Here is a 25,431-nt window from a genome sequence, read left to right as displayed (position 1 = left end):
ACATTAACTACTTTTTAACTCCATTAATTACAGTTGAAATTTCGTAATTGTGTGGGGTTCATACATCATCTGATAGAGAGCTTCGTTTTCTGAACACAACGATATTTTTATCGATCCCGTAGACATTCATCTCGATTTTTAAATCAAAATTTAAATTTTGGATCGTTGACATTAAAGCTATTCGTTGACAGCTCGCTCCCATACAGAATCCCACCAAGGGGCGCTAATAGCATAGAGGTAACTCTAAGACCAGAAGGTCCCAAAGAAATGTGCTCAACTTTTTGACTCAGCTCTGGTACTATCTTCGGTCCCAAGCTAATCGATTCACCCCTCGAAACATAGGAAAATCCACTAACCCCTCATTTTATCTGTCAAACTTTCATATATGAAAGTATAGCGAATGAAAACAAACATTGTGCAGTACTTTTGACTAGAATGGGATACGTTAATCGATTTGCTTGGGACCAATAGATTAGTCAAGTAGTGAGCCAATTTTAAATCGTTAGTTTCGTCGTTGATTGTTGCTAATAGTACGTTCAGACTACAGAGTTATAACATGTTATAGCGCTATCTTGATGGTGGTTTCTGTGTTGCAATTATTTGACAACCGTTATAACATGTTATAACTCTCCAGTCTGTACAGCGTTTAAGCTGCACGGATAGAAATCTCCTTATACCTTTTGGCAAATTTCTATTGCTGATTATTCATAAAATGTATAAGTCAACTAATAAGCAGACGCCTTGCAAAAAGTTAATGAAGATCATGTGTCAAATGAAATGTATAAGTGGTTAGACATACCTTGTATGCATTCTTATAGAACCTCCCGCATAAACGCGAACCATAAATTGACCTTACCTAAAATGGTTAAAAATTGTTTATAATCCCTGCTAAACTTATGATTTGAGAACATTAATGGTAATGGTTATGGTAGTCAGTAAGGTCCATTAATGGTTTTGTATTATCGCTCAACTTTACGTGGAATATATCGTGAATTGGTAATCAGTAAATTACAGGCAACCAATTCGCGATATATTCCACATAAAGTTGATCGATGTTACAAAACCATTCGTGGACCTTACTGACTACCATAACCATTACCATTAAAGTTCTCAAACCATAAGTTAAAAGGTTCCAATATAGTTCTCTTTCCGAAAATGTATGGAGAAAACAAGAATTTGGAACGGTAATGGTTCTTAACAACCCATTATTTGTAAGGTCCAGTTCCAAAAAACCATAATACATAAGGTTGAAACTTTATCATTAAACGTTCATGTAAAGTTCCATAACCATTTCAGTTAAAGTTTAGCAGGGATTATAAACAATTTTTAACCATTTTAGGTAAGGTCAATTTATGGTTCGCGTTTATGCGGGCTATGTGATTTGTCTTAAACGCTGTCCAGACTAAGGAGTTATAACAACAATCAATACGAAACTAACAATTTTAAATCGATTAGCTTGGGACCGAAGAGAGTACCAGAGCTGAGCCAAAAAGTTGAGCACATTTCTTCGGGACCTTCTAGTCTTAGAGTTACCTCTATGGTTATAACATGTTATAACGGTTGTCAACTAATTGCAACACAGAAACCACCATCAAGATAGCGCTATAACATATTATAACTCTGTAGTCTGAACGTACTATTAAGGAATGTATAAGACTGATGTATTGGCAAAAATGTATAAGTGAAACACATGGATAAAATAATTGATTTTCGTTTCGTGATTTTTGCTAATGTAAACGAACTTATTTAAAATAGTGATGAAATTTTGGATTTCGGTTCCATTTTTAATGCAGATAACGAATATGTATTGATCTCAATACCCCTAAACAACACAATTAATGTACATTAATTACATTTTCAATACTTTTAATTACATTAATTACGCATAGATAATTTGAGTTATCGTCAGTACTACCAACAATCAATACGAAACTAACGATTTTAAATTGGCTCACTACTTTAGTAGCTTATTGGTCCCAAGCAAACGATTAACGTACCCTATTCTAGTTGAAATTCTATTACTACACTATGTTTGTTTTGATTCGCTATGAAAGTTTGACAGATAACATCAGGGGTGTGTGGATTCATGCAGAACATGCAGGGGTGAGTGAAATAGCTTGGGACTGCTTGGGACCGTTGTTCTGGTACTGAGTGAGCCAAAAATAATAATGATTTTCTTCGGGACCTACTAGTCTTATGGTGGTAAGCTCCAACCGGTATTATCCTCGGATTAAATCCCGATCAAGAATGTCCGGCTGGTTTGATGTCGACATCAGAGTTAATCAACATAATTCTGAGCAAACATTTTTCAGATCATACAAACAGGGACGGTATTAAAAGTTAATCCGAGTTGGAGCTTACCGCCATTAGAGTTACCTCTATGGTACTACCACAAACGAAGTGACAGACGACTAACTGGCGAAGAAATCTAGATAAACATTTCAAAAGGTCCTATCTGCATTGATCGATTCTCTTCATCGACTTTCTCTTCCGTTAATAACTCAGCTGCAAAACCTTTCGCTATTGTATTTGACGTTTTGGATGCTAGATAAGAATCTCCTTTATCAAACTATGTTGTAAAATTAGCACGAAATCTGTTTGCATAGCAGTGGTTATCAAAAGAGAAAGTCGATGAAGAGAATCGATCAAAGCAGATAGGACCATTTGAAATGTTCATCGAGAAAATTTAATCCATTAAAATAATGTGGTTCACTGTAATAGAGATTGCTAAAGTATGATTGTGTCAGTGATTTGTTTTCATCGGGAAAATTTTCCGCTATGAAGTTTTTTTTCCCCGATGAAAACATTTTGCGTATACGTATACGTGACATAGTGTGCGTACGATAAACGTCAGCAATCAATGAGGTACAGAGAGAGGTGGCGCAGATCGTGAAATAGGGTTGTATTAGTAAACCAAAAAATCAACGTAAACGCAAGTAGTGACGTCACTACTTGCGTGTACTTGCCTGTATCGTACAGTGATTGTGTGAGTGATTGCTTCACCTCGGTAATCCAGCTCATTGGTCAGCAATCTCTATAGAATTTTCTTGGAAGCTTGTGCCATCATCCACCACATGGGTTAGTTTTTTTGTTTTGATTTGAACAAAGTTGATTTTGTGTACAATGATTCTTTGACAGTGTGCAAAGAGTGTATCATTTTGTCATTTTTTTATGCATTTCAGTTTTGAGTAGAGTGAAAGAGATAGAACCAAAACATTCTAATACATTTGGTGAAAATGCTAGTACAATCCAGTAGTAGTGTTGCCATGTGGTACAGTCTAGTAGTAGTGGTGTTGCCATCTGGTACACTGAAAAATTGAAATAGCAGGTTAGTCACCAAAGTTTTCGAGCCGCTCCGTCTGTCACTTCGTTTGTGATATGAAGACTGCACATTGTAGTCGAAATACGTATGTCATGGATACCAAAATTAATTAAGTGGAATTAAATGGAAGATAGCTTTTTTGATGTTTGTTTATTTTAAACATGAAGAGCTTATTTAAAATAAACATATTTATTTTTGATGACATATAGTTGTCAAATTAAACAAAAATATTCACGTTTTTTTTTCCTTTGGTTTGTTTTCCGTGCTGAGCACCAATGCGCTTCATATCCATTAGAATTACACATAACTTTACTGTGATCACATAATTGGGAATCGCACTACAAAATCACACGAACCTTATGTGTATAATGAAATTTATGTAATTTATCATATAGAATTCATGTGATCATATGAATGTTATGTGACTTTCAGATAAAAATCATTAATTTTGTTGTTGGAAAAATATCATGTGCGTTACTGGAAAAATTTCAATGGAAACTATATGAAAAAAAAAATTCCGATGTAGTGGAAAATTTCATAAGAATTGCACACAAGTAAATGAAAACTACTTTGATCCGTGCCGGCGCCGGTGGTGTAGTGGTAACCGTGACTGCTTTCTAACACCCCGATGGGTCTGGGTTCAATCCCAGCCGAGGTCGGTGGGATTTTTCTGAGGCATAAAAATCTCTAGTCACGTCTTCCTTCGGAAAGGAAGTAAAGCCGTTGGTCCCGGCCCATGTGTGTTGAATGGGTGCGATATCCTACGTAGGTGTGGAAGCTGCCTTCCTGCACATTCGATTGCCATCAATGGATGGTAATTATAAACATTTCAAAGGGTCCTATCTGCATTGATCGATTCTCTTCATCGACTTTCTCTTCCGTTAATAACTCAGCTGCAAAACGTTTCGCTATTGTATTTGACGTTGTTTATGCTAGATAAGAATCTCCTTTATCAAACTATGTTGTAAAATTAGCACGAAATCTGTTTGCATAGCAGTGGTTATCAAAAGAGAAAGTCGATGAAGAGAATCGATCAAAGCAGATAGGACCATTTGAAATGTTCATCGAGAATTGATGTCCGTCGGTGATTGGCACTAGATTGCGGAACAGAGACCGACGTTAAATAAAGGAAAGAAGTACTTTGATCCGCTTTTCCTACTTTTCGGTTCCTGCACGGCCAATCATACCAGCTCAGCGACTGAGAATAATTGACTAAGAGAATTTTCTTTCCATACGAAATTTACTCAGATTTGGAAGAAACTACAGTTACTCATAAGCTATGAGTAACTGCAGTTTCTTCCAAATCTGTGTAAATTTCGTATGGAAAGAAAATTCTCTGAGTCAATTATTCTCAGTTGCTGAGTTGGTATGATTGGCCGTGTGCACTATATTGATCTGCTTGAAATTGCGATGAAAAATATCGATCCAAGATCGCCTAATTCTAAGTACCTGTTTATCGCGTATCGTTAGCGTAGCTCAGCAACGAAGCCACGTGCAGCAGTCCGTTGAAATTCGAAAATTCGCTTAGGAAAACCTGCAGGATCTAACAGAAGTTCAATGTATAATGTCGTCCAACCAATGGATACACTGTAACATCTGTTACTATCTATTTGCAAAAAAAGATCGTCGTTTTTATCTGATGACCTGCCAACATACGCTATGCAAGGATTGTATGGCCCATACTAGTGAGTTTTTGAGTTGTACGTACGTTTGTAATGAAAGCTTTATTTTGAATATTCCTTGTAGATCGTGGTACCTGCTGCCCAGTCTGCAAAAGGAAAGGGTTGCAGTTTTTCGAAATTTGCAACGGGGTAAGGTTTGATTGCTTACCTATCACACACCCTACACATCGATTTATTTGCTCACTTTAGATGGACAAACAGGCTAAGACTTTATTCGACCCGGGTACCACTAAAACCCTCGAGCAAATCTATAAAGCGATCAATTTTCAAACCAAACAGAAGCAACATCTAAGCGATCATATTCTATTTGTGGTACCTAATAGGTCGTATGAATAAAAGCGTTTACTTTACTTTCCCCGTAAGAAAAGCACGGGAAAGTAAAGCAAACTCTTTTTTTTTCATACGGCCCAATGTCATCTGATCATTATCGCTAAAAACATTACATATACCTATACCTTTCAGGAAGAGAAACTACTGAAGGCAGAGCAAATGGAACAGAAATTGAAGCAGAAAATTGTTGAAAGTCAACAACGATACCAGAAGACCCGAAACTATCGACGTAGCAAGCAGGAAGCTCTCCGGCAACAGATGACCGTGGCTACGTTGGATGTAACACCTCCTGCTCAGAATAGCGGGTGCAGCAATCGTCCATCGTCATCGAAACGACATCAGTTGAATTTCTTCGAAGGTCACACCAGCAGCAGCGGAAGCAATCGCAGCCATTTGTCGACCGATAGCGTAATTGATTGAAAATTGACTTGGATAATAATTTTACTAATTAACTTATTATAATTCCATTTTAGAAGACTACAAGGGGTTCGTTTCTCCACTTGAAGGTATGGTTTGTTGAGCAAAACTGAAAGAAAACGATTTCGTTAACATGATTTTGCTATTTGTAGGCATCTTCATCATCAGGCAATAGCTCGACGCGTTCCGTAGACTTTGGAACAACTCCATCCAGCGGCAATCGTTCAACGGGTGTGGTCAACGACACATTCCACAAGATGAGAATTGACAATGAGGACTAAGTTATGATTACAAATAAATAAAATTACTCCCATTATCGAGAATGACTGTATAAGTAGCCGGAGGAAGCATAATTGGTTATGGACTTTCACATATCAAGACCAACAATTGAAATGGCCTTAACTCCATTTTGTAAATAAACCTTGTAAGGCCATTTTCTCGCGAACCGAAACCTTCATTCGCAAACCTAAACCACAATCGGGCAGAGGAGAATTTCCCCTACCTGTTCATTATGTTGGTTTGCCTTTGCGGACTTCGGTTCGCGAGAAAATCTCGCATAACATATGAAAAGGGCCTATCCTCGTTGATCGCTTATCTTCATAGACCTTCTCTTTGGTTTACCACGGCAACATAAACGAATTTCTCGCTAAGATCGACAGAAGACGATGTTAGCTTGCGCCTGAAACAACACACTCAATGGGAAATTCATTTGCAGTCGGTTTATTTGCGAAAGAGAAAATCGATCAACAATGATAGGCACTTTTCTCGTGTTGCGCTTGAAATAGCCTTACAAGGCTTGTTTACAAAATGGAGTTAAGGCCATTTCAATTGTTGGTCTTGATATTATAGATCGGAGCAAAACCAGTTTACTCATTTCAGTGCCAACATTTCAAAGGGGCGTAATTGCATTTGTAAACAATGGCTTTAGTAGTCGATTTCTCGCGAATGAAAGCTCACTCATGAAAATGAATGACACCAGCACGCAGAGGGATGTTTCCTGTACCAGCTAGTATTTGTAATTTAGAGGGGTGGGCTTTTATTTGCGAGAAATCGACGACTAAAGCCATTGTTTACAAAAGCAATTACGCCCATTTGAAATGTTGGCACTGATTTGTTGACAACTCCAGCATGAAATAATGAGTGCGATCTACCCGGTTACTGAGTAGCCTCAAAATAGCGTGATACATTTATACACTCGGTTCTTATCTCGGATTTGGGTTGACGAACACAGAATCTGTAATACCGACTTTCACGGTGCATTTCGAAGAACAGCCCTGATTTGGATCGCATTGGCATCCGACATTTACAAACGTCACAACAAACGTGCGTTGTGATTTTATAAAAATTAACTTATAATTTCTACGTATTTTTGCTTTATAATCCTTTTAAAAAAATGTGCAGTATTGGTGAAGACGATTTCGGAGATGAAGGTGGAGTTCACGCCATGAAAGAGGAATCTCCTGTACCGGCCGACCGTACGTCGGTTTCCATCGGTACTGAAATCTGTCGCAAATGCAACGAACACCTGGCCGTACTCAAGCTGAATCTGAAGGAACCCCAGTGTCGGGACTGCTTTCTGCACTATGTGCGACATAAGTTCCGCGCATCTCTCGGGGCTACCAAGATCGTCCGACGGGGTTCCAAAGTGCTAGTTGTATTCACCGGTTCGGCGGAGAATGTCGCTATGTTGGATATGATTCGGCATGGGTTGGAGCAAGATGCATTCAAGAAACTGAGGATCGTTCCGTTGGTACTTTTTGTTACTGAGGATTTCCTTGTTCTTGGTGGGGATCAAGTAAAGTATGATCAGAGCGTGGGAAAAAAGCTCGATATTTTGAAGCAGTTTAACTTTCCGTCATATTTCACGGTTCTTGGATCAAATGAATACTGCAGCATAACAGAGGATACTTTGACAGAGAAGTTTAAATCGGACCAGAATAAATTCAACGAGATATTGCAAGGACTCAAAAGTATAACATCAAAGCAAGATTTCATTGTTCAAGCAAGAAAGCAAACGTACAAAGCAGTCGCTAAGGAACTGGAATGCGGTTACATTTTCCTATCGAGTATTGGATTGGATTTAGCAAAGACACTTCTATCGGATGTGGCACTCGGGAGAGGACGATCGCTTTCGCTGGACATTGCGTTCTGTGACGATCGCGACGAAGAAACGAAGATAATTCGACCCATGAGGGATTTGAATCTCGACGAAATTGAAAACTATATGAAGTTTGCTGAGAGTCAGCTGCAGAGCGCTGTGTTGGAACATCCATTCAAAGATAAGACCAGTTTACAGAACATGACATCGAAGTTTGTCGACGGATTGCAGCAGTCGTTCCCATCGACGGTAGCTACGGTATTCCGAACTGGGGATAAATTAGAAGCAGTTAAAGCTTCTCCTGTTAAGGAGTTGGAAGGCGAAGATAATTTGTTTGAATTGTTTGATAAATCGTTGAAAATTAAAGCAGGTGAAGAACAACCAACGAGGTGTAAGTTCTGCCATTCTAGTCTGGACTATCGTGATTCAACCACTCTGTTTGCTACGGAATTTTCACGAATGGTGTCTTCGAGGATTAATGTGGAGCTGAGTCACGAGAAGATCATCGAAAGCACAAGGCTAATGGAGCAAGATGCCTGCAAAGCGGTCAACGCAGAACTGGAAGATGATGAAATGCGACTGCTTAAAAAGGAGTTATGCCATGCATGTAGGAATATTTTTGTTGATTTTGAAAGGCATTAATATACTTATCTTAAATCAGTTCAGATTTTTTTTTAGTTCTCGCAACTTATGATGACATTCGTAAAGGATTTCGCATATTGTCTTTTATTTTAAATGCATATTCTGAATTTATCACGCTTCTATATTGAACGATGAATCCCACGCTTTGGCATTTACTTGCTTGAGAATGGCTTTCAGGCCTTTACCCGGTCCGCACTCGAACGTTCGAGGGAAGAATTCTCCACTTTTCCGCTCGTACAGGTTATGCAACGTTTGTTCCCACTTAACCGGCCTCACTATCTGCTTCGGAAGCTGATTCAGTATATGACCTACGTTGCGGTACTTTTTGCCATCCACATTTGAGTGTACACTGATGATTGGATCCTCAATGGTTATCTTTTTCAATGCTTGCGCAAATGGTTCCACAGCCGAAGCCATAAGCTCTGTATGGAATGCTCCACTAACCGGCAAGCGTTTTATCCGCTTCAAGCCATATTTTTTGGTGTTGGCTTCGAGAAATTTCAGAGCTTCCTCATTGCCAGCGATTACCTAAAATACTAAAAGTGAATCACTCAAATCGGATGAATCAGCATTCCTTTCGACTCACCTTACAACTGGGATACAAATAATTAGCTATCCTGCATTCCGGATTCTCCATACCCCGCTGGACGCACCAGTTCACAGCATCCATGCAGGCTTCTCCGAGTCGAGCATCCGGCGAGAACAGCACCGTAGCCATTCCACTCTTGTTCTGTTGACTAGCCCACTGCATCGCTTCTGCTCGTATCTGTACCAGTTTAACCGCTTTGTCGAATGGAATGGAACCAGCAAATACCAAAGCTGTAATCTCTCCCAGGCTAAAGCCTGCCGTAGCAAAGCAATTATCTATCGCGTTGGGACGTTCTTCTTTGAGCTGTTCAAGAGCGGCTAAGGACGAGACCATCACCGCCGGTTGACAATACATGGTCTGATCCAGCTTTTCCTTCGGACCTTCGACACACAGTTTTAGCAGATCGTAACCTAGCATTTCATTGGCCAATGCAAAAATATCCCGTGCTCCAGGGAACTTCAACAGTTTGGATGCCATTCCAACATATTGCGAGCCTTGGCCGGGGAACAGAATGATAGACGTCTCGCGGGGATCAATTTTCGGTCGGCTCGATTTCAACGCTTGATTACGACCGAAGAAGGTGCCATCCACATATGGCAGGGTGGCCCAAGAGTCCTGTTCGCTTATCGATTGAACATCCTCGAATGTGGCGGCGTTGTCCAGAAGGTCTTTTACCTTTTCGGCGCCCAGAGATGGTCCTTCTGGAGCCTGTGGTTTACAGTGTAGGAGAGCAACGCGGTGTAACCTTCTGGCGATTGATAGGGAAAACATTATGCGTTTCTTGTACTCAAATAACAGTCACAACTTGATAAACTTAGTTGGAGAACATGTCACATTATTTTTTACGTAAAAGAACTGCACCGGCAAAGGTCAACGTAAACAAATGAACGCGTGCAGGTGCAGCTGATGCTGGGGAAATGTCAATCTGCGAAAGAGATCTAATTACAGGAGATGTCAAAGCAGCGGCGAAATGGCGAAATACGCAAAAGCTTTATTCATTGGCTGCGTCCGTATGAGGGTGTTCGCCTGATGCAATTTTCCTTGTTTCCAATAATGGTATTAACGATTTCAGTGAAAGCTCTACGCAGATGTAACCAGTGACGGCACCATTACTGGTTTTTAACATTTTTCCTTGTTTTATTACTCAACAATAATACCACCGACAAACCGACATGAAACTTAAACTTAACTCTTAATCGATAATCCATTACGGCCGATTCAAATGTGCAGCCATCTGTCAAAACCATAGAATTATTTAGGCTGTGAACCATTTGCCGAGTTAAATTTAACTCGTGGTTAAAAGTGACATTTCGAAAGTTATTTCTTATGTTCGAAAATCCCCGTGCTGTCGATCGACCGGTTTTCGAGCTACGGTCGTCAAAATTTAACTTCTTGTCTGTCAGAAATAACCATGCTCGGATAGCAGGGTTAATCGATAACTTTCCATCTGTCAAATTTTAACCAAAAGTTAAAAAAAATCGCCAAATGGTTCAGAGCCTTCATAGATAAAAATAAATGCTGCAACCAGGTCAATCCATCGGTTGTGTAATATAACGTTGTACGATGTACATCTATTTTGCGAACAAAATTACATCCATTGATGTAATATTGTATCTGATTTTTTGCTATTACATCACTATTTCATACATCAGCTTGAATTACATTGATCGAGATTACATTTTTTTGCTGTGTAGTTTTCACTGGAAATCCTATGAATGAGTGCTCATTAGACTGATGCAAAATTTGACTTTTTCGCTCCACAGTGCTTAAATGGTTTCAAATCGGGTCCTGATTAGCCTCCCAAAGTTACAACTCATTTGGTTGGAAACAGACTTCGCACAAGCCATTTGAAGTTTACATGTAAATTACTATGGGAAATCTCAACTTTTTGTTCATTGCCTTTTAGTCTTTTTCCATTATGAGCTGCGAAACAGTTCGACAGCCATTCTTATAGAAAATTTTCTCAGCTACAACTTTGCTGAAGATCGTTTCTATGTAAAACGAGACAGGAAAAAGTTATTAATTATTTAAGAGATTGGTAAACTTATGACATGATCAAGCAGCTGCTCTGTAGGCAACACTGTATTTTGCAGTGTGACATAGCAGCCATGATTTTTGTGTCCTATTCAACGCCCCAGAAACCCAATGTTGCCTGCTGAGCAGTTGATTGAGCATGATCATTAGACATCAGCGCATTTAACCATTGATAACTTTCGATCCTTGCATTGTATGTATGTATGTATGTATATACAATCCAACTTCCACTGTCCGGCAGTGTTTTTATGGAAGAAAAATGTTTGCAATATAATCTATTATTATTATACTGACCTCATTGCAAACAATTTTAACCCGGAAGTTGAAAGGCGATAGCTCTGTTGAGATTCAGTAACCCATTTCAGAATGCCTGGTCACTCACGTCCATTCCGGGGTTACTTTCACTTACAACAAGCCCCGCATACACGTAGTACCGATATATAATGTATATTGGTACTGCGTGTACACTTCCATCATCAAAGCAATTCCTGCTTTGTAGATGGCACGTATTTAGTAGGATGCATTTCATATTTTTATATCTAGTTGTAATCAGTTAGATCTCACCGCTTATGTATTGTGTCCTCGACGTGGAAGGATCGTAGTCTAATCTGCAAAATCATCTTTCCCGGTTATTGTCCAGGGGGCAGAACGCCAATACCAAATACGTAAAAAGACACGGCAAACGTTGCTTCCGGGAGTGGAGGCGTAGCACCGAAACACACTAGCACTACGCTACAGCAACACAACTATTCAAAAAAAAACTTCTAACCCGGGAATTTTCACAATAATTTACAATATTAAAACACCGATAAATGAATCTGTATTCACATGGTAATAATGAAAACGAATTACTTTTTTCCTTGGTACAAGCCAAACAGCACGCGGAAACCACGCAATTTGTGACAGCGAAATTCATTTTGAAAAATATCCGTTTATCTTCAAAAATTCAATTCCTTGACATGAAAATTAAAGCCACTTTCACTTTTGCAACATGGAACGTAGTGATTTTTTGATAACTCTCGATCCTTGCATTTAATCAAAAAGTGGTCTTCGGCAAAGTTGTAGCTGGAAAAATTTCTTGCAAGTACAGTTGAAAGCTTTTGAAGCAGACTGATATGGTGAATTATTAGATAGACATGAACAAAAATCTTGGTTTTACCATAGTAATTCCCATACAAACTTCAAATGGTTAGTGCCATCTCAGTTTCTCAACAAAGGGGTTCAAATTTTGAGAGGTTAGTCAGGATCCGATTTGGAATCGTTTAAGTATTGTGGAGCGAAAAAGTCAAATTTTGCATCAGTCTAGTGCTCATTGCAAGACAGCCTATTTACATGATATAAGCCATTGTCTGTACGGGGTATTAAGAACCCAATTCACGACTCGTACGTTCAAACTACAGAGATATAACATGTTATAGCACTACCTTGATGGTGGTTTCTGTGTTGCAATTATTTGACAACCGTTATAACATGTTATAACCATAGAGGTAACTCTAAGACCAGAAGGTCCCAAAGAAATGTGCTCAACTTTTTGGCTCAGCTCTGGTACTCTCTTCGGTCCCAAGCTAATCGATTCACCCCTCGAAACATAAGAAAAACCAATATTTCGACTAGAATAGGGTACGTTTATCGTTTGCTTGGGACCAATAGGCTACTAAAGTGGTGAGCCAATTTAAAATCGTTAGTTTCGTATTGATTGTTGTTATAACTCTCCAGTCTGGACAGCGTTTTATAGTACGTTCAGACTACAGAGTTATAACATGTTATAGTGCTATCTTGATGGTGGTTTCTGTGTTGCAATTAGTTGACAACCGTTATAACATGTTATAACTCTCCAGTCTGGACAGCGTTTTATAGAGCAAGTGACCGTTAAACATGACTTTGTCGACTGGCCAGTGGTTTTCATCGCTAATGTTTATTTATTGGTTTATTCAAGAATACATAAATGTTCGACAACAAATTTAAAAATAATGATTTAGTTCAGAATCAAAACCGTTTCAAATGTTAATTGAATTTACTTTCAACATTACAAAACTTGACTGTACAACCTGATACCCCTTACAGACTATGGCGTATATCATGTAATATAGGCTGTCTTGCAATGAGCACTCATGCATCAAGTTTTCACTGGAAATCCTATGTATGAGTGCTCATTGCAAGACAGCCTATATTACATGATATAAGCCATAGTCTGTCCAGGGTATAAGCCATAAGGCCCAAACGCAATGTGGGCGGAAGTGGAACGGAAACGGAAAGTTTGACAGTTGTCACAAATGACATCAAGATGCCTAACCGAAGTCGATTTGATTCTAACTAGTTTTCAATCCGACAGTAGGCTTATACCAACAATCAATACGAAACTAACGATTTTAAATTGGCTCACCACTTTAGTAGCCTATTGGTCCCAAGCAAACGATTAACGTACCCTATTCTAGTTGAAATTCTATTACTATACTATGTTTGTTTTGATTCGCTATGAAAGTTTGACAGATAACATCAGGGGTGTGTGGATTCATGCAGAACATGCAGGGGTGAGTGAAATAGCTTGGGACTGCTTGGGACCGTTGTTCTGGTACTGAGTGAGCCAAAAATAATAATGATTTTCTTCGGGACCCAGTGGTCTTAGAGTTACCTCTATGCTTATACCCCGTTCACATTACAGCGTATATCACGTGATATACGCTGTCTTGCAATGAGCACTCATACATCTAGTTTTCACTGGAAATCCTATGTATGAGTGCTCATTGCAAGACAGCCTATATTACGTGATATAGGCTGTAATGTGAACGGGGTATTAACTCAGATCGGGCTTTTCCGCTGCCGCTGCCGCTGCCGTTCCACTTCCGCTGTCATTGCAGTCTGTACGGGGTATGAAGCAGCGTTAAACTACACGAAACGAAAATCAATTATTATATGCATGTGTTTCACTTATACATATTTGCCAAAACATCAGCCTTATATATTCCATAAGAGCAACCGTACCAGTCGTTGACATTTGCGGCCCTATTTTCCTAACGCACAGCGTTTCCATTTTGGCTTAATCACTCCTCTCCACACCGGTCGTTGCTATCAGAGTCATAATTTAAGTTACCGTTTTCCACACCGGCAAAACAAACTTTTGACGTTTATTCAAAATAGCAACCGTCTGATGCGTTGCTACCGGGTTGCTAAATTTATGAACTCACTACTTCCCAAGGTGCGGATTGCTATTTCCTCCACCTGAATAGCAACCCCCGGTACGCAAGTAGCGTTATGGTAGAGGTTGGTAAATGTGCCTTATTTACTCATTGGTACGGTTGCTCTAAGACAAATCACATAGGTCATATAATAATGCATAAAGGGTATATGTGTGACCGCTTATACATTTCATTATAGACGCATGATCTTCATTAACTTTTTGCAAGGCGTCTGCTTATTAGTTGACTTATACATTTATGAATAATCAGCAATATAAATTTGCCAAAAGGTATAAGGAGATTTCTATCCATGTAACCGTTCCTCTCAATGGTTAAGGTGATGTTAAAATACCTCCTTCCTTTCTCGGTATTTTTTTCCTTCAAGAAGAAATAAAGAAATATATTTAAGAAATGTAGAAATAAACAACATAAAATCTGTTATTTTGTCATAAAATCATATTGTTTTGATGATGGTGGTGATGATTTTTCTATATCTGTCTACTAAGATCGTAATAGATGTTGACTACCTGTCACCTTAGCAGTCCCCTGGCAATTCATCATGAAACATTCCATGTTATTCGACAAGTATCAAAACGCCATTACACTGAAACAAAGATAATAGTTAGGAATACTATTTTGCAGAAAACACTTATTTTCAGTATAACTACGCTTAATACCGTTAAATCTACCATGATTTCCGTATAGTTGACTATAAATATAATCAAATTTACTACCATTCTGTCAAAACTACTATGCTTACTCAAACGGTATAGTAGTTTTGATAGAAAAATTAGTAAAATTAAATGAATTTCGTTTCTGCACAAATCTATTGGTGGGAGTATTTAATTTAAACCATCAATATAGTATTTTTGCCAATGGATTTTGTTTCTGTGTACCCTTTTCACCCGCTCGCCATCTGCGAGTAGATCGTTTATTGGAACATAAACGTCCGCAAATCTGGCACCACTGCAGCTCCGAAAGCTCAGGCTTGCCCCACCAAAGCAGGGTTCGTGGTGCATTCTCGCCCAACAGTCGGTGCAGTTTGAGTGAATCAACCAAAGTGTTTGGACAAGAAATCCACGTCGCTCCGCTATTCGCTTAATTCTGCAGAAACTATTCCGCGAGGACCCTCCCAAAATAGTGAAAAAATGTAAGTAAACCCACTTCTAATTATCGGCGATAGTTTTCTTTTCGTGGGGGGTGATGGCTTTCGAGAAATGATGGATTTTATTTTCGTGACCTGCTGGACGGAAAATTTTCACCATTTCAAGATGGCTGCCGGATCCGACCGCATCTGCGGGGGCTACAATTCCGTTGCAAATTTTTTGCTTGCTCGCTTCACATTTTAATTTAATTTTTTCGATGTTAATCGATATTGACTGCTAAAATGCATTTTCAATTTTTCCTGGGTAATTTTTTCCTTGGTTTTGGCTATCCTTGCTACCTCGATTATAATGGGGCTAATTTCCTTCCAGTTTTCTCAGCTGGAAAATTCCACGAATCGATTGGGTGGGGAAATCAGTGCGCCTGTGCAATGATGATGGCTACGAACAAAGGCCTTGGTCTCGAGCTAGCTAGCTAGCTACATGCACTTCGTTCCATCTCACTGCACATTAAGCGTTTTTTTAAAACCCCGTTCGTAGAAGCGGGGTAAGCATATGTATATAGGTACTCTCCTATAATGGGCGGAAAAGGTGCTGTTGCTAGGTATAAGAAACTGCTGTCCCGTTTTCTGCAAGTTGGCTTGCGCGGTGCACATAGCGCAGTAGTGTTGTTAGTTTCAAAAAAGTAAAAGTTTAAAATGGACATATCGGATTACGTGAGTTCGCGATTTATTTGATTTATTAAATTAATTTGTATAACCAATCAGTTGACAAACTTTTCTTAGGGTCAAGTAATGTATTATTGAAAAACGAAATTAAAGCTTGTAAAACACGATGTATCAATTAGCAGCAATAATTTTCAACAAGATGGACATTTATTGATTTTTAGGTTCCATGAATATAGATAACGTGTGCTATGTATAAGACGTTTACCTGAATACTTTTACTGCCCTTTTCAGCGTAATTGGCCCAGAAAGCTGAGAAAAACGCTGTTGAAGATTTTTTTTCTTTATGGGCTCTTAAGGATGGGACAACATAGTGTTGGTATTTTTCGCGACATTTTTTGAACAAAGTACATACAACTTTTCGTGTAGGTACATTGTAAAGTGATGGTACTTGCTAGGGTATTTGACTGTCCAGACCAATGTGTAACCGTTTTCACCAAAAATGCCGCACAGTGCAGTTAGCTGTCCATAAAAGAATAACTGTCCCATATGAATGGGATATCAAGCAAAGCTGGAACTGTTACGCTTTTATGGGGCAGTTTACTTGTATTAACCAAATTTTACGATTAAATACATGAAAAACGTGAAGGGTAATTAATAAGACATTAACAGCTGTTACGGTCACACTCTACTTGTTTAAAATTTGAATCAATTTACATAAATTTTTAAAGCTAAATAGCTCTAGCAGTATCTTTCGAACCTTTTTCAGTATGCTATAAACAAATGTTTATTCAAGTGTGTAAATTTGTGTTACCTTAGCATTACAGGATTTTAACTTCTTCTAAATCTTAACTATGAAGTGAATTGATCAATGCAGAAGTTTGCTACAAATTTTCCTAAAATTATTATTATTTTTATTGTGTTGGAGTCTTTCTTTCAACAACGGTATTTGTTGTTTATGGTTGTTTATGAACAATCCCACATTTGTCTAAACTCTCAACATTCGATAGTCTATGTTCAACTGTGTTCATATAATAGCAGCGCATGCCGATTTCAATACAAAATGGTCATCTTTGACCAATGACGTTTATAATAAGGTCTGGGCCAAAGGGCTTATTGGTGTTAGTTTGCAATGTTTATCTTTTTACACGAAACAGCTGTTGGCAGTGATGTATTTCTATCTGTTCGTAGATGTTCAGCAATGTTTACAACATTTTGCTTCTAACACCAGCAAGCTGCCTGTTGGCCCAGACCTTATATAAATGTCATTGATCTTTGACATGTTGTAACTTTCTTCTCTACTTTGTATTATACCCCGTACAGACTAGGGCTTATATCATGTAATATAGGCTGTCTTGCAATGAGCACTGATACATCTAGTTTTCACTGGAAATCCTATGTATGAGTGCTCATTGCAAGACAGCCTATATTACATGATATAAGCCATAGTTTGTACGGGGTATAAGATCAATTGAGCTGAAATGTTCGCCACAGAACTACAAATATGTTCAATTTTACAATTACAAAATAGGGGAAAAGTTTTCTTCGGCAATACCTTAACCTATTATCGTCAGGGGGTAAACAACGTCGTTGAGAGCTCAATTTTGGCTTGTGGATACATTGTGTTTCAGAGCAACTATTGGCCAAATTTGAGTGCTCTAGGACCTTGTTTACCCCCCTGAAGCACCTGTCGGAAAGTGAGACACTAGGTAAAACAGTTTATTGTTCATAATAATAGATCAGTGCACGGTCCCTAACCTCACTTTTTGCTCCCTATCATTTTGCTTCTGAGTAAAAGAGATAGCAACGAATGGGAGCCAAAACAAACCACCCAAAACTGTCAAAACTTACGGGTGAGAGAAGAGTGCGGCAAATCTTCGTGAACTGATCAATAGCAAAATAAATGATCATAAGTTAACAAAGTTACATCATGTCAAAGTTGACCATTTTGTATGGAAATCGGCATGCGCTGCTATTATATTGAACACAACTGTACATACCTGGATAGTACTACGGTTCTACAACATTTGTCCGAATGTGACACTAAAAATATAAGATTTTGAATTATAAAACTTCGACATTTTCCAACGAAAGAACTGCTCATGTTAAGAAATTAAAATTTCCTAAAAATATTAAATTCTGATTTCTCTCAAAATCCTAGAAATCTCGCGTAACATTTGAAAAGGGCCTATGTTCAAAATGTAAACAATCCAGAAAATGAATTGTAAATTTTTCCGCCAGTATTTAATTCCTATATAAATAAATTGAAGTATTTTAGGCATTTATATTGTTCACAATAACAATAGTAACTATATCTCAGTACACAACATCCAAAACATGTGAAACGTTTTCAAAAATACATGAAAATCGATAAAAATTTAATATCACAGTAATAAGCCTTTTTGTGAATCTTTAAATGGTTAGGCCCTTTTTGTTAAGCCGTTGTGCTTGTCATCATAAATTGTAGGCCCTTTGCTAAGCCTTTTCTTAACGTCAAATAAATCATCGGCCCTGCCTCAAGCAGTAGGGCCTAGCTTTGATTTGAAATTTTTCAATCATCGGCCCTTCTACGTCGCTAGGCTTATGAATGGAACTTCATCGAACGAAAAAAAATATATGTTAGGCCCGAGGTTAGGCCGTTTTAGCATGAACGATGGGAACAATTTCGTGAATCGGCCGTTTTTAAAATCAAGTTATTTTTAATGATTTTTATCGATAATGCGGAACATTCCTATACGACTGGTAGCTAATTACCAGTGCTACAGAATGGTATCAAAAATCGGTTTGTTTACATTTTGATCATAGGCCCTATTCAAATGTAACGCGAGAAATCACACATTTTTTCAGTCTATTTTACTAATACCAAATTCTCAAATGTAAACTTGATGTAACACAACCAACTGCCTATAGGGTCGGATCTTGTATAAAGCTGTCCACGTGGAATGCAGTGAGTACCTCTGCTACCATGTGAAGTAAAGAGTGGTCGACAATTAAATTTAATTAAGTTCAGACTACTGATCGGATAGACTTACTTTCCTTGTATAGTCCTTTTTCTTATCAAACTTCAAGATCTTCATGATTTACGAGGTTTATAAATCTGTAAATTTCGCCACTGGTTCCAACCCAGTGCGAAACCGAACTTTTTGTCAGTGCGAACCTCAACCTGAGGTAGGTTTCAAAACAAATGATCAAACTAACGTTTATCAGAAAACAAGCAGACCCAATCTTGATACCCGATCCAGGTTGGAACAGAATAATAAACGAATTCGCTATTAGTTTCGTTCTCAGTGAATCAATGAAAAAAGGCACAAGGGTAATTCCATGTCGTGAAAGTGATACGACTTGTTTTGTGTCACTTTCACAGTTGCCAGCACTAACCTTCAACTATGTGTTTTATGAGTTCTCGCGTAACATTTGAAAAGGGCCTATGTCCAAAATGTAAACAATCCAGAAAATGAATTGTAAATTTTTCCGCCAGTATTTAATTCCTATATAAATAAATTTAAGTATTTTAGGCATTTATATTGTTCACAATAACAATAGTAACTATATCTCAGTACACAACATCCAAAACATGCGAAACGTTTTCAAAAATACATGAAAATCGATAAAAAATTAATATCACAGTAATAAGCCTTTTAGTGAATCTTTAAAAGGTTAGGCCCTTTTTGTTAAGCCGTTGTGCTTGTCATCATAAATTGTAGGCCCTTTGCTAAGCCTTTTCTTAACGTCAAATAAATCATCGGCCCTGCCTCAAGCAGTAGGGCCTAGCTTTGATTTGAAATTTTTCAATCATCGGCCCTTCTACGTCGCTAGGCTTATGAATGGAACCTCATCGAACGAAAAAAAATATATGTTAGGCCCGAGGTTAGGCCGTTTTAGCATGAATGATTGGAAAAATTTCGTGGATCGGCCGTTTTTAAAATCAAGTTATTTTTAATGATTTTTATCGATAATGCGGAACATTCCTATACGACTGGTAGCTAATTACCAGTGGTACAGAATGGTATCAAAAATCTGTTTGTTTACATTTTGATCATAGGCCCTTTTCAAATGTTACGCGAGAGTTCGTCTATAGTTCTGAATTCCTTCGAAGCATTTTGAAACCATTATGAATATATTTCTACACCTTTCTTTCCCCCCGCAGGTTCGGCAATCGTCAACCATCATCCGGCGGATTCCGCGGAGGTAGCCAAGGAGGAGGCCGTCCCATGAACGGTAATGGTGGAGGTTTCCGCGGTGGCGATCGCCCCTCGGGAGGATCCCGTGGCGGAATGGGCGGAGGAGGTGGAGGTTTCGGAGGAAATCGTGGCTCGTTCGATCGGCAGGCCAACAATGGCGCCTCGCTGCGTACACTGAAGTGGACCAGTGAAGAGCTGACCCCGTTCGAGAAAGATTTTTACAAACCAACGGAATTCATCACGAACCTCTCGGAGACAGAAGTCAAAGGATATCTGGCCAAACTAGAGATCACACTCAAGGGCAGAAACATTCCCCGTCCCAGTATGGAGTTTGAGCAGGGTGGTCTACCGGACTATATCATGGAAGAAACGAACAAACAAGGTTTCACTAAACCTACGGCCATCCAAGCACAGGGTATGCCAATTGCCCTCAGTGGTCGCGATATGGTAGGCATCGCTCAAACAGGATCGGGAAAAACGTTGGCTTACATTGCGCCAGCTTTGGTACACATTACACATCAGGATCAGCTTCGCCGTGGAGAAGGTCCGATTGCATTGGTACTGGCACCAACTCGTGAGCTGGCTCAGCAAATCCAACAAGTCGCAACGGACTTTGGACAAAGGATCAACGCTAACAACACTTGCGTATTTGGAGGAGCCCCGAAGGGGCCTCAGATCCGTGATTTGGAACGTGGTGCGGAAATAGTAATAGCCACACCTGGTCGATTGATTGATTTCCTCGAGCGCGGTATCACTAACTTGCGTCGATGCACCTATCTGGTGCTTGATGAGGCCGACCGTATGCTCGATATGGGCTTTGAACCGCAAATTCGCAAGATTATGGGACAGATTCGTCCAGATCGTCAAGTGCTGATGTGGTCCGCCACATGGCCCAAGGAAGTTCGCAATTTGGCAGAAGAATTTTTGAACGATTACGTTCAAATCAACATTGGATCGCTAAATCTCTCGGCAAACCACAACATTCTGCAAATTGTGGATGTTTGCGAAGACTATGAAAAAGATCAGAAACTGATGAAGCTTCTGACGGAAATCTCTGCGGAGAATGAGACTAAGACGATCATCTTCGTTGAAACCAAACGGCGGGTGGACGAAATCACCCGCAGTATCAACCGCAATGGTTGGAGAGCTGTTTCGATTCACGGCGACAAATCGCAGCAGGAACGTGACTACGTTCTTAATGCATTCCGAAATGGGCGCCAGGGTATCCTGGTGGCCACCGATGTCGCTGCCCGTGGACTTGGTAAGTGTTCTGGTCCTGGAGTAGCTTGTCGTTCCAGCGACCCGAGGGTGGCCGGCGGATGAATGAACGGGTGGATTCCTGCTCAGCCTACAAGAAATCTTGTACGCTAAGAATGAATATCTACACCCGCACCTTCATTGCTGGTTAACTCTAACCATAGATGTGACCCAATAATACACAATCAACCAATTTCTGGGATATTTATTCGCCTACAAAGTTTTGTCAGTCAATTGTTCTCACTGGCCGAGATCGTCCATATATGAGATTAGCAATTCGAGGAGAAACAGATTCTGTACACCTGTGACGAAATCCTTCTGTATTTGTTCGTGTAGAGTTGCCATTCCGTACCGATCGAGAAAGAGATGGATTTATGTATTTCCTGTATTCACGACCATGCTTTCGTTTCATTGCAGCATCTGGGTGGAACGCACATGAGGGGAGTGCGTTGTAATATTTAACAATGTGTTGTATCTTTCTTTCCAGGATAGTGATTATAAATCGGGCATCACAGGACGCAGCTGAACGGGAATAATCAGGTTTTATTGACTTACGATATTTCTATTAATAGTGAATACCAGGAAAGATATAAACTGAGAAACATTTCTATTCTTGTGACCATTAGCGGTATGCTGGTGGTGAATGAATTCTGAAAAGCTTGATTGTTGCACCGTAAGCTTTTCACATAAACAACAAATATGGAGGCAGTTGGTTTTGCAGGGTGTATTTGATTTATCTGTCGAAGCAATAGCTATTTAAAAGTCGTCAATCTCATCATGTACGCGAAGAAATTTCACTGTCCCAAACTCCATTCAAGCCTCAAACCAAGTTCTTGTGAGGTGGCGTGGCGTAGCTTCTCAACCTCTCGGCTCTAACTCCCCTGCTGAGGACGCGTCACCCAATACTGATCTTGTCTTGATTTGGAGGATAAGGCAGATTCAACACAACCCCCACTGTTCCTCTGATCCTTGAAATGAGTGAATACTTCTCGCGTTCCCAGGGATTGTGCGGAAATAGGCTATTGCTAGTAAATTATGTTTCATTCACTCAACCCCAAAACAAAGGCATTATTGAATTATCTACCTGATAGAAGCAGTTCCTTCCCCTTAAGTAAATTACCTCACATTCGTTAACGATTCAATTCAAACCCAGGAGCGCACTGCCAAAAAAAGTCAGGTAACTAAATGCTTTGAGTTTGCCTTTACCTTGCTTTAAATAATTCATCATCTTTAATTTTTCGGTCGATAGTTTTCCCTCCCCGAAAATCCATGCTTTCTAACGGCTTTACTAAAATCGTTCCATGGCTTTGCAGCGCTTTTGGGGTCCTTTAATAGGTTTCAAGTGCCAAAAATTCCGGAATAGTGCCTTAAACTAGCGTAGAACCAAACCGAAGTGAGTGAAATGTAAAAGTAAATGCCAAAATTAAGTTACTTCGACCACAATGATCTCCCGGCCACACTTATTTGACTGAACAAAAGCTCGTATAAGAATGTACTCTTAAAACAGACAGTGAATTTGATTATTAGAGATTAAGTAATCGATGTGGAAAATGTGACAATAATCAAAGGCACATAGAGATACACTTTGATGAAGAAGACGTTTCACCTGTAGTAAGCATAGTGTGATGGGTTTATCAAAATTTTGAACGCGTGGCAAACTACCATCTGAATTAGTCGGTAACACCCAAACTGTCATCACATATGGACTTGCGGATGGAAAATGGATTCCTCATCAAGAGAATCACTAAAGTAGTGAAATCTGTTTTAAAGAACGTTTGAATATTATCCCATTTGTGATGTGAAATCATTCTTTCTTGAAAGCTTCCATTGTTGTCTATTGGAAGTTTCACTTAGCCGATGTTAAAATTCAATCACCGTTTTCCGTACGCGTCGTAATAACACGCTCTTCGTATATGTTACATGCTAATGCCCGTTCCCCGCTCCCGTACAGATGTCGAAGACGTGAAGTTTGTAATTAATTACGACTACCCGTCAAATTCAGAAGATTACGTTCATCGTATTGGTAGAACTGGCCGTTCTAACAATACCGGCACTGCGTACACGCTGTTCACCAATTCCAACGCCAACAAGGCCGGAGACCTCATCAATGTTCTGCGAGAAGCCAATCAGGTGAGAGTAGTTGCCTGCAAACTTTACAAACCGTCGATGCTCTGTGTACCCACCTAGACATACTTTAACTGAATACGATTTTCCTTACTCATTACAGGTCATCAACCCGAAACTGGCTGACATGGCCAAACCCGGTATGAATGGACGCGGAGGACGCAACCGGTATGGTAATCGTTTCGGTGGTCAACAAAACCGGCCACCACGCGACGGAGGTTTCGGTGGACAGCGCAACGATGGAGGTCACCGATTTGGCGGCGGTATGCACAACAAATTCGGAGGAGGACCACGTGGGGATGTTGGTGGTGACAAGTACGGTTCGAAACCGGCTCAGAACGGCGGCTACCAACAGCGTGATCAAAATCGCATTCCAAATGGATCTGGCCCACCAAATGGAGCCGGTGCCCGTCCGAGTCGATTCTCAGCTCCAGCCAATGCACCACCATCATTCCCGTCGGGTGGAAACGGAAATAGCTACAATAAGGGGGGATATCCAAGTAATAATACTACCGGTGGAACCAGTGGTCCGACCAGCAACGGTTACGGATCGTACAAACCTTACACATCCGCTCCACCTTCCCAAAATGCCGCTGGGGGCGCGTCTTTCGGCGGATATACCAGAAGTACACCTGCTCTTTCCTCCGGCTACCAGTTCGGAGGTGCCCTATCACAACCTGCACAGTCGTTTGCATTCCCCCCACCTGCGGTCGCGATGAATTAAACCTATAATTTTATCATCCCTTGAACTTCATTCTTATCTCATTGAATTATCTTTTTTTACTGACTCCATCTAACACATAGAACAAAGCGTGATTAATTAGTTTTTACTGTGAAAAAGATACAAAAATTAGAAAACGAAGTAACTAGCATTAAGGACGTCCTATTTATTTAATTGATTGTTATTAGCAGGTATTGACATACAAAAGAAATTGAGAATTTTCACTTTCAAGTAGCTGCTAGTTGAATTCTGAACAATTTCTTTTTTCTTATCCTCGATACGATTGATTACATAAATGTGATAATGGTAGCACTTAGTCTACAAAAGAAAAAAAAAAAAACAGAAATTATTTCTGTTACCACTTTCCTCGAATGAGAACCAACTTGCAATTTTGTATTTATTATAATTTGTATGGAGGCTGTTCTGCGTTGACGCAGAGATCTACTGTGAATTTAATAGATGTATGATGTGAAATGGGAAGTGATGGTTGAAAGTGTGAAAAATAGTGAATAAATTGATACAAAAAAAATAAAAAACAGAAGGTTTTGAAAATCACACAGAATTTAGACAAAATGTGTGGAGGGCAGCGATGGTATCAGTCGGATGCCCATTGATGGAAATAGTATTCAACAATATGATAACTCATCGAGGATCAAAATGTTTCGAAATGCACTGTATTCCACACATTAAATCTACTAGTGTTGCAATAGTTTACTAACCCAATTCTTTACAGCAAATATCAGAATTAATTAGTACTTACTAACAAATCTGATCCATGTAATTTGTTTTACTGGAACTACAACAGTGAAATAAAAGGCATTCGTTGGAGTAATATTCATGGTACAATAAAAAAGTGGTATCCAAATTGTAATGAGAGTCAATTGAATCCGAAGTACTTGATGATCTTATGTCGTTTTCGTTTTTGCGGTGTAGAACCGGTGTAGTGTAAGCATGAATAACTGCGAGTCATTGACAGCTAAACATCATTTGTTTGTAAACAAAGGCGCATCCGATATCCAGGGAAAATACTAGAATACTAGAATTTCTAGTTTTTCTAGTTTTCTAACAAACATTAAAGATTTTCTTCACT

The 25,431-nt window shown here is 39.3% G+C and overlaps 5 protein-coding genes across 5 annotated transcripts in view; 3 read left to right on the top strand and 2 right to left on the bottom strand.

Moving 5' to 3' along the window:
- The window catches only part of LOC135702281 (b(0,+)-type amino acid transporter 1-like), a 76,793-nt gene that overhangs the window by 38,335 nt on the left and 13,027 nt on the right, over nucleotides 1-25,431 (bottom strand). The gene's annotated exons all lie outside the window — the stretch shown is intronic.
- Nucleotides 4,887-6,032, top strand: LOC135702263 (RING finger protein narya-like). Its single transcript, XM_065223288.1, has 6 exons — nucleotides 4,887-5,007; nucleotides 5,069-5,133; nucleotides 5,194-5,316; nucleotides 5,467-5,742; nucleotides 5,808-5,840; nucleotides 5,904-6,032. The coding sequence occupies exons 1-6, from the start codon at nucleotides 4,887-4,889 to the stop codon at nucleotides 6,030-6,032; spliced, it is 747 nt and encodes a 248-aa protein (XP_065079360.1).
- Nucleotides 7,074-8,494, top strand: Ctu2 (Cytosolic thiouridylase subunit 2). The gene has a single exon (XM_065223294.1). It carries the CDS (start codon nucleotides 7,145-7,147, stop codon nucleotides 8,489-8,491), a length of 1,347 nt encoding a protein of 448 aa, XP_065079366.1. The 5' UTR covers nucleotides 7,074-7,144; the 3' UTR covers nucleotides 8,492-8,494.
- Nucleotides 8,592-9,950, bottom strand: beg (malonyl-CoA-acyl carrier protein transacylase beg). Its single transcript, XM_065223295.1, has 2 exons — nucleotides 9,078-9,950; nucleotides 8,592-9,019 (listed from the first exon to the last, which is right to left on the bottom strand). Exons 1-2 carry the CDS (start codon nucleotides 9,849-9,851, stop codon nucleotides 8,603-8,605), a joined length of 1,191 nt encoding a protein of 396 aa, XP_065079367.1. The 5' UTR covers nucleotides 9,852-9,950; the 3' UTR covers nucleotides 8,592-8,602.
- On the top strand, nucleotides 15,310-25,206 carry LOC135702273 (uncharacterized). The gene is made up of 4 exons (XM_065223297.1): nucleotides 15,310-15,440; nucleotides 20,206-21,500; nucleotides 23,448-23,626; nucleotides 23,724-25,206. Coding segments are annotated over exons 1-4 (2,097 nt in total). The 5' UTR covers nucleotides 15,310-15,438; the 3' UTR covers nucleotides 24,345-25,206.

The sequence above is a fragment of the Ochlerotatus camptorhynchus genome, unplaced genomic scaffold, assembly GCF_037179485.1.
Source record: "Ochlerotatus camptorhynchus isolate MF236.1 unplaced genomic scaffold, CSIRO-AGI_Acam_v1.1 ptg000190l, whole genome shotgun sequence".
Classification (NCBI taxonomy): Eukaryota; Metazoa; Arthropoda; class Insecta; order Diptera; family Culicidae; genus Ochlerotatus; species Ochlerotatus camptorhynchus.
Note: the sequence above shows the minus strand (reverse complement) of the source record. Positions and strands in the feature narration are given on the sequence as shown.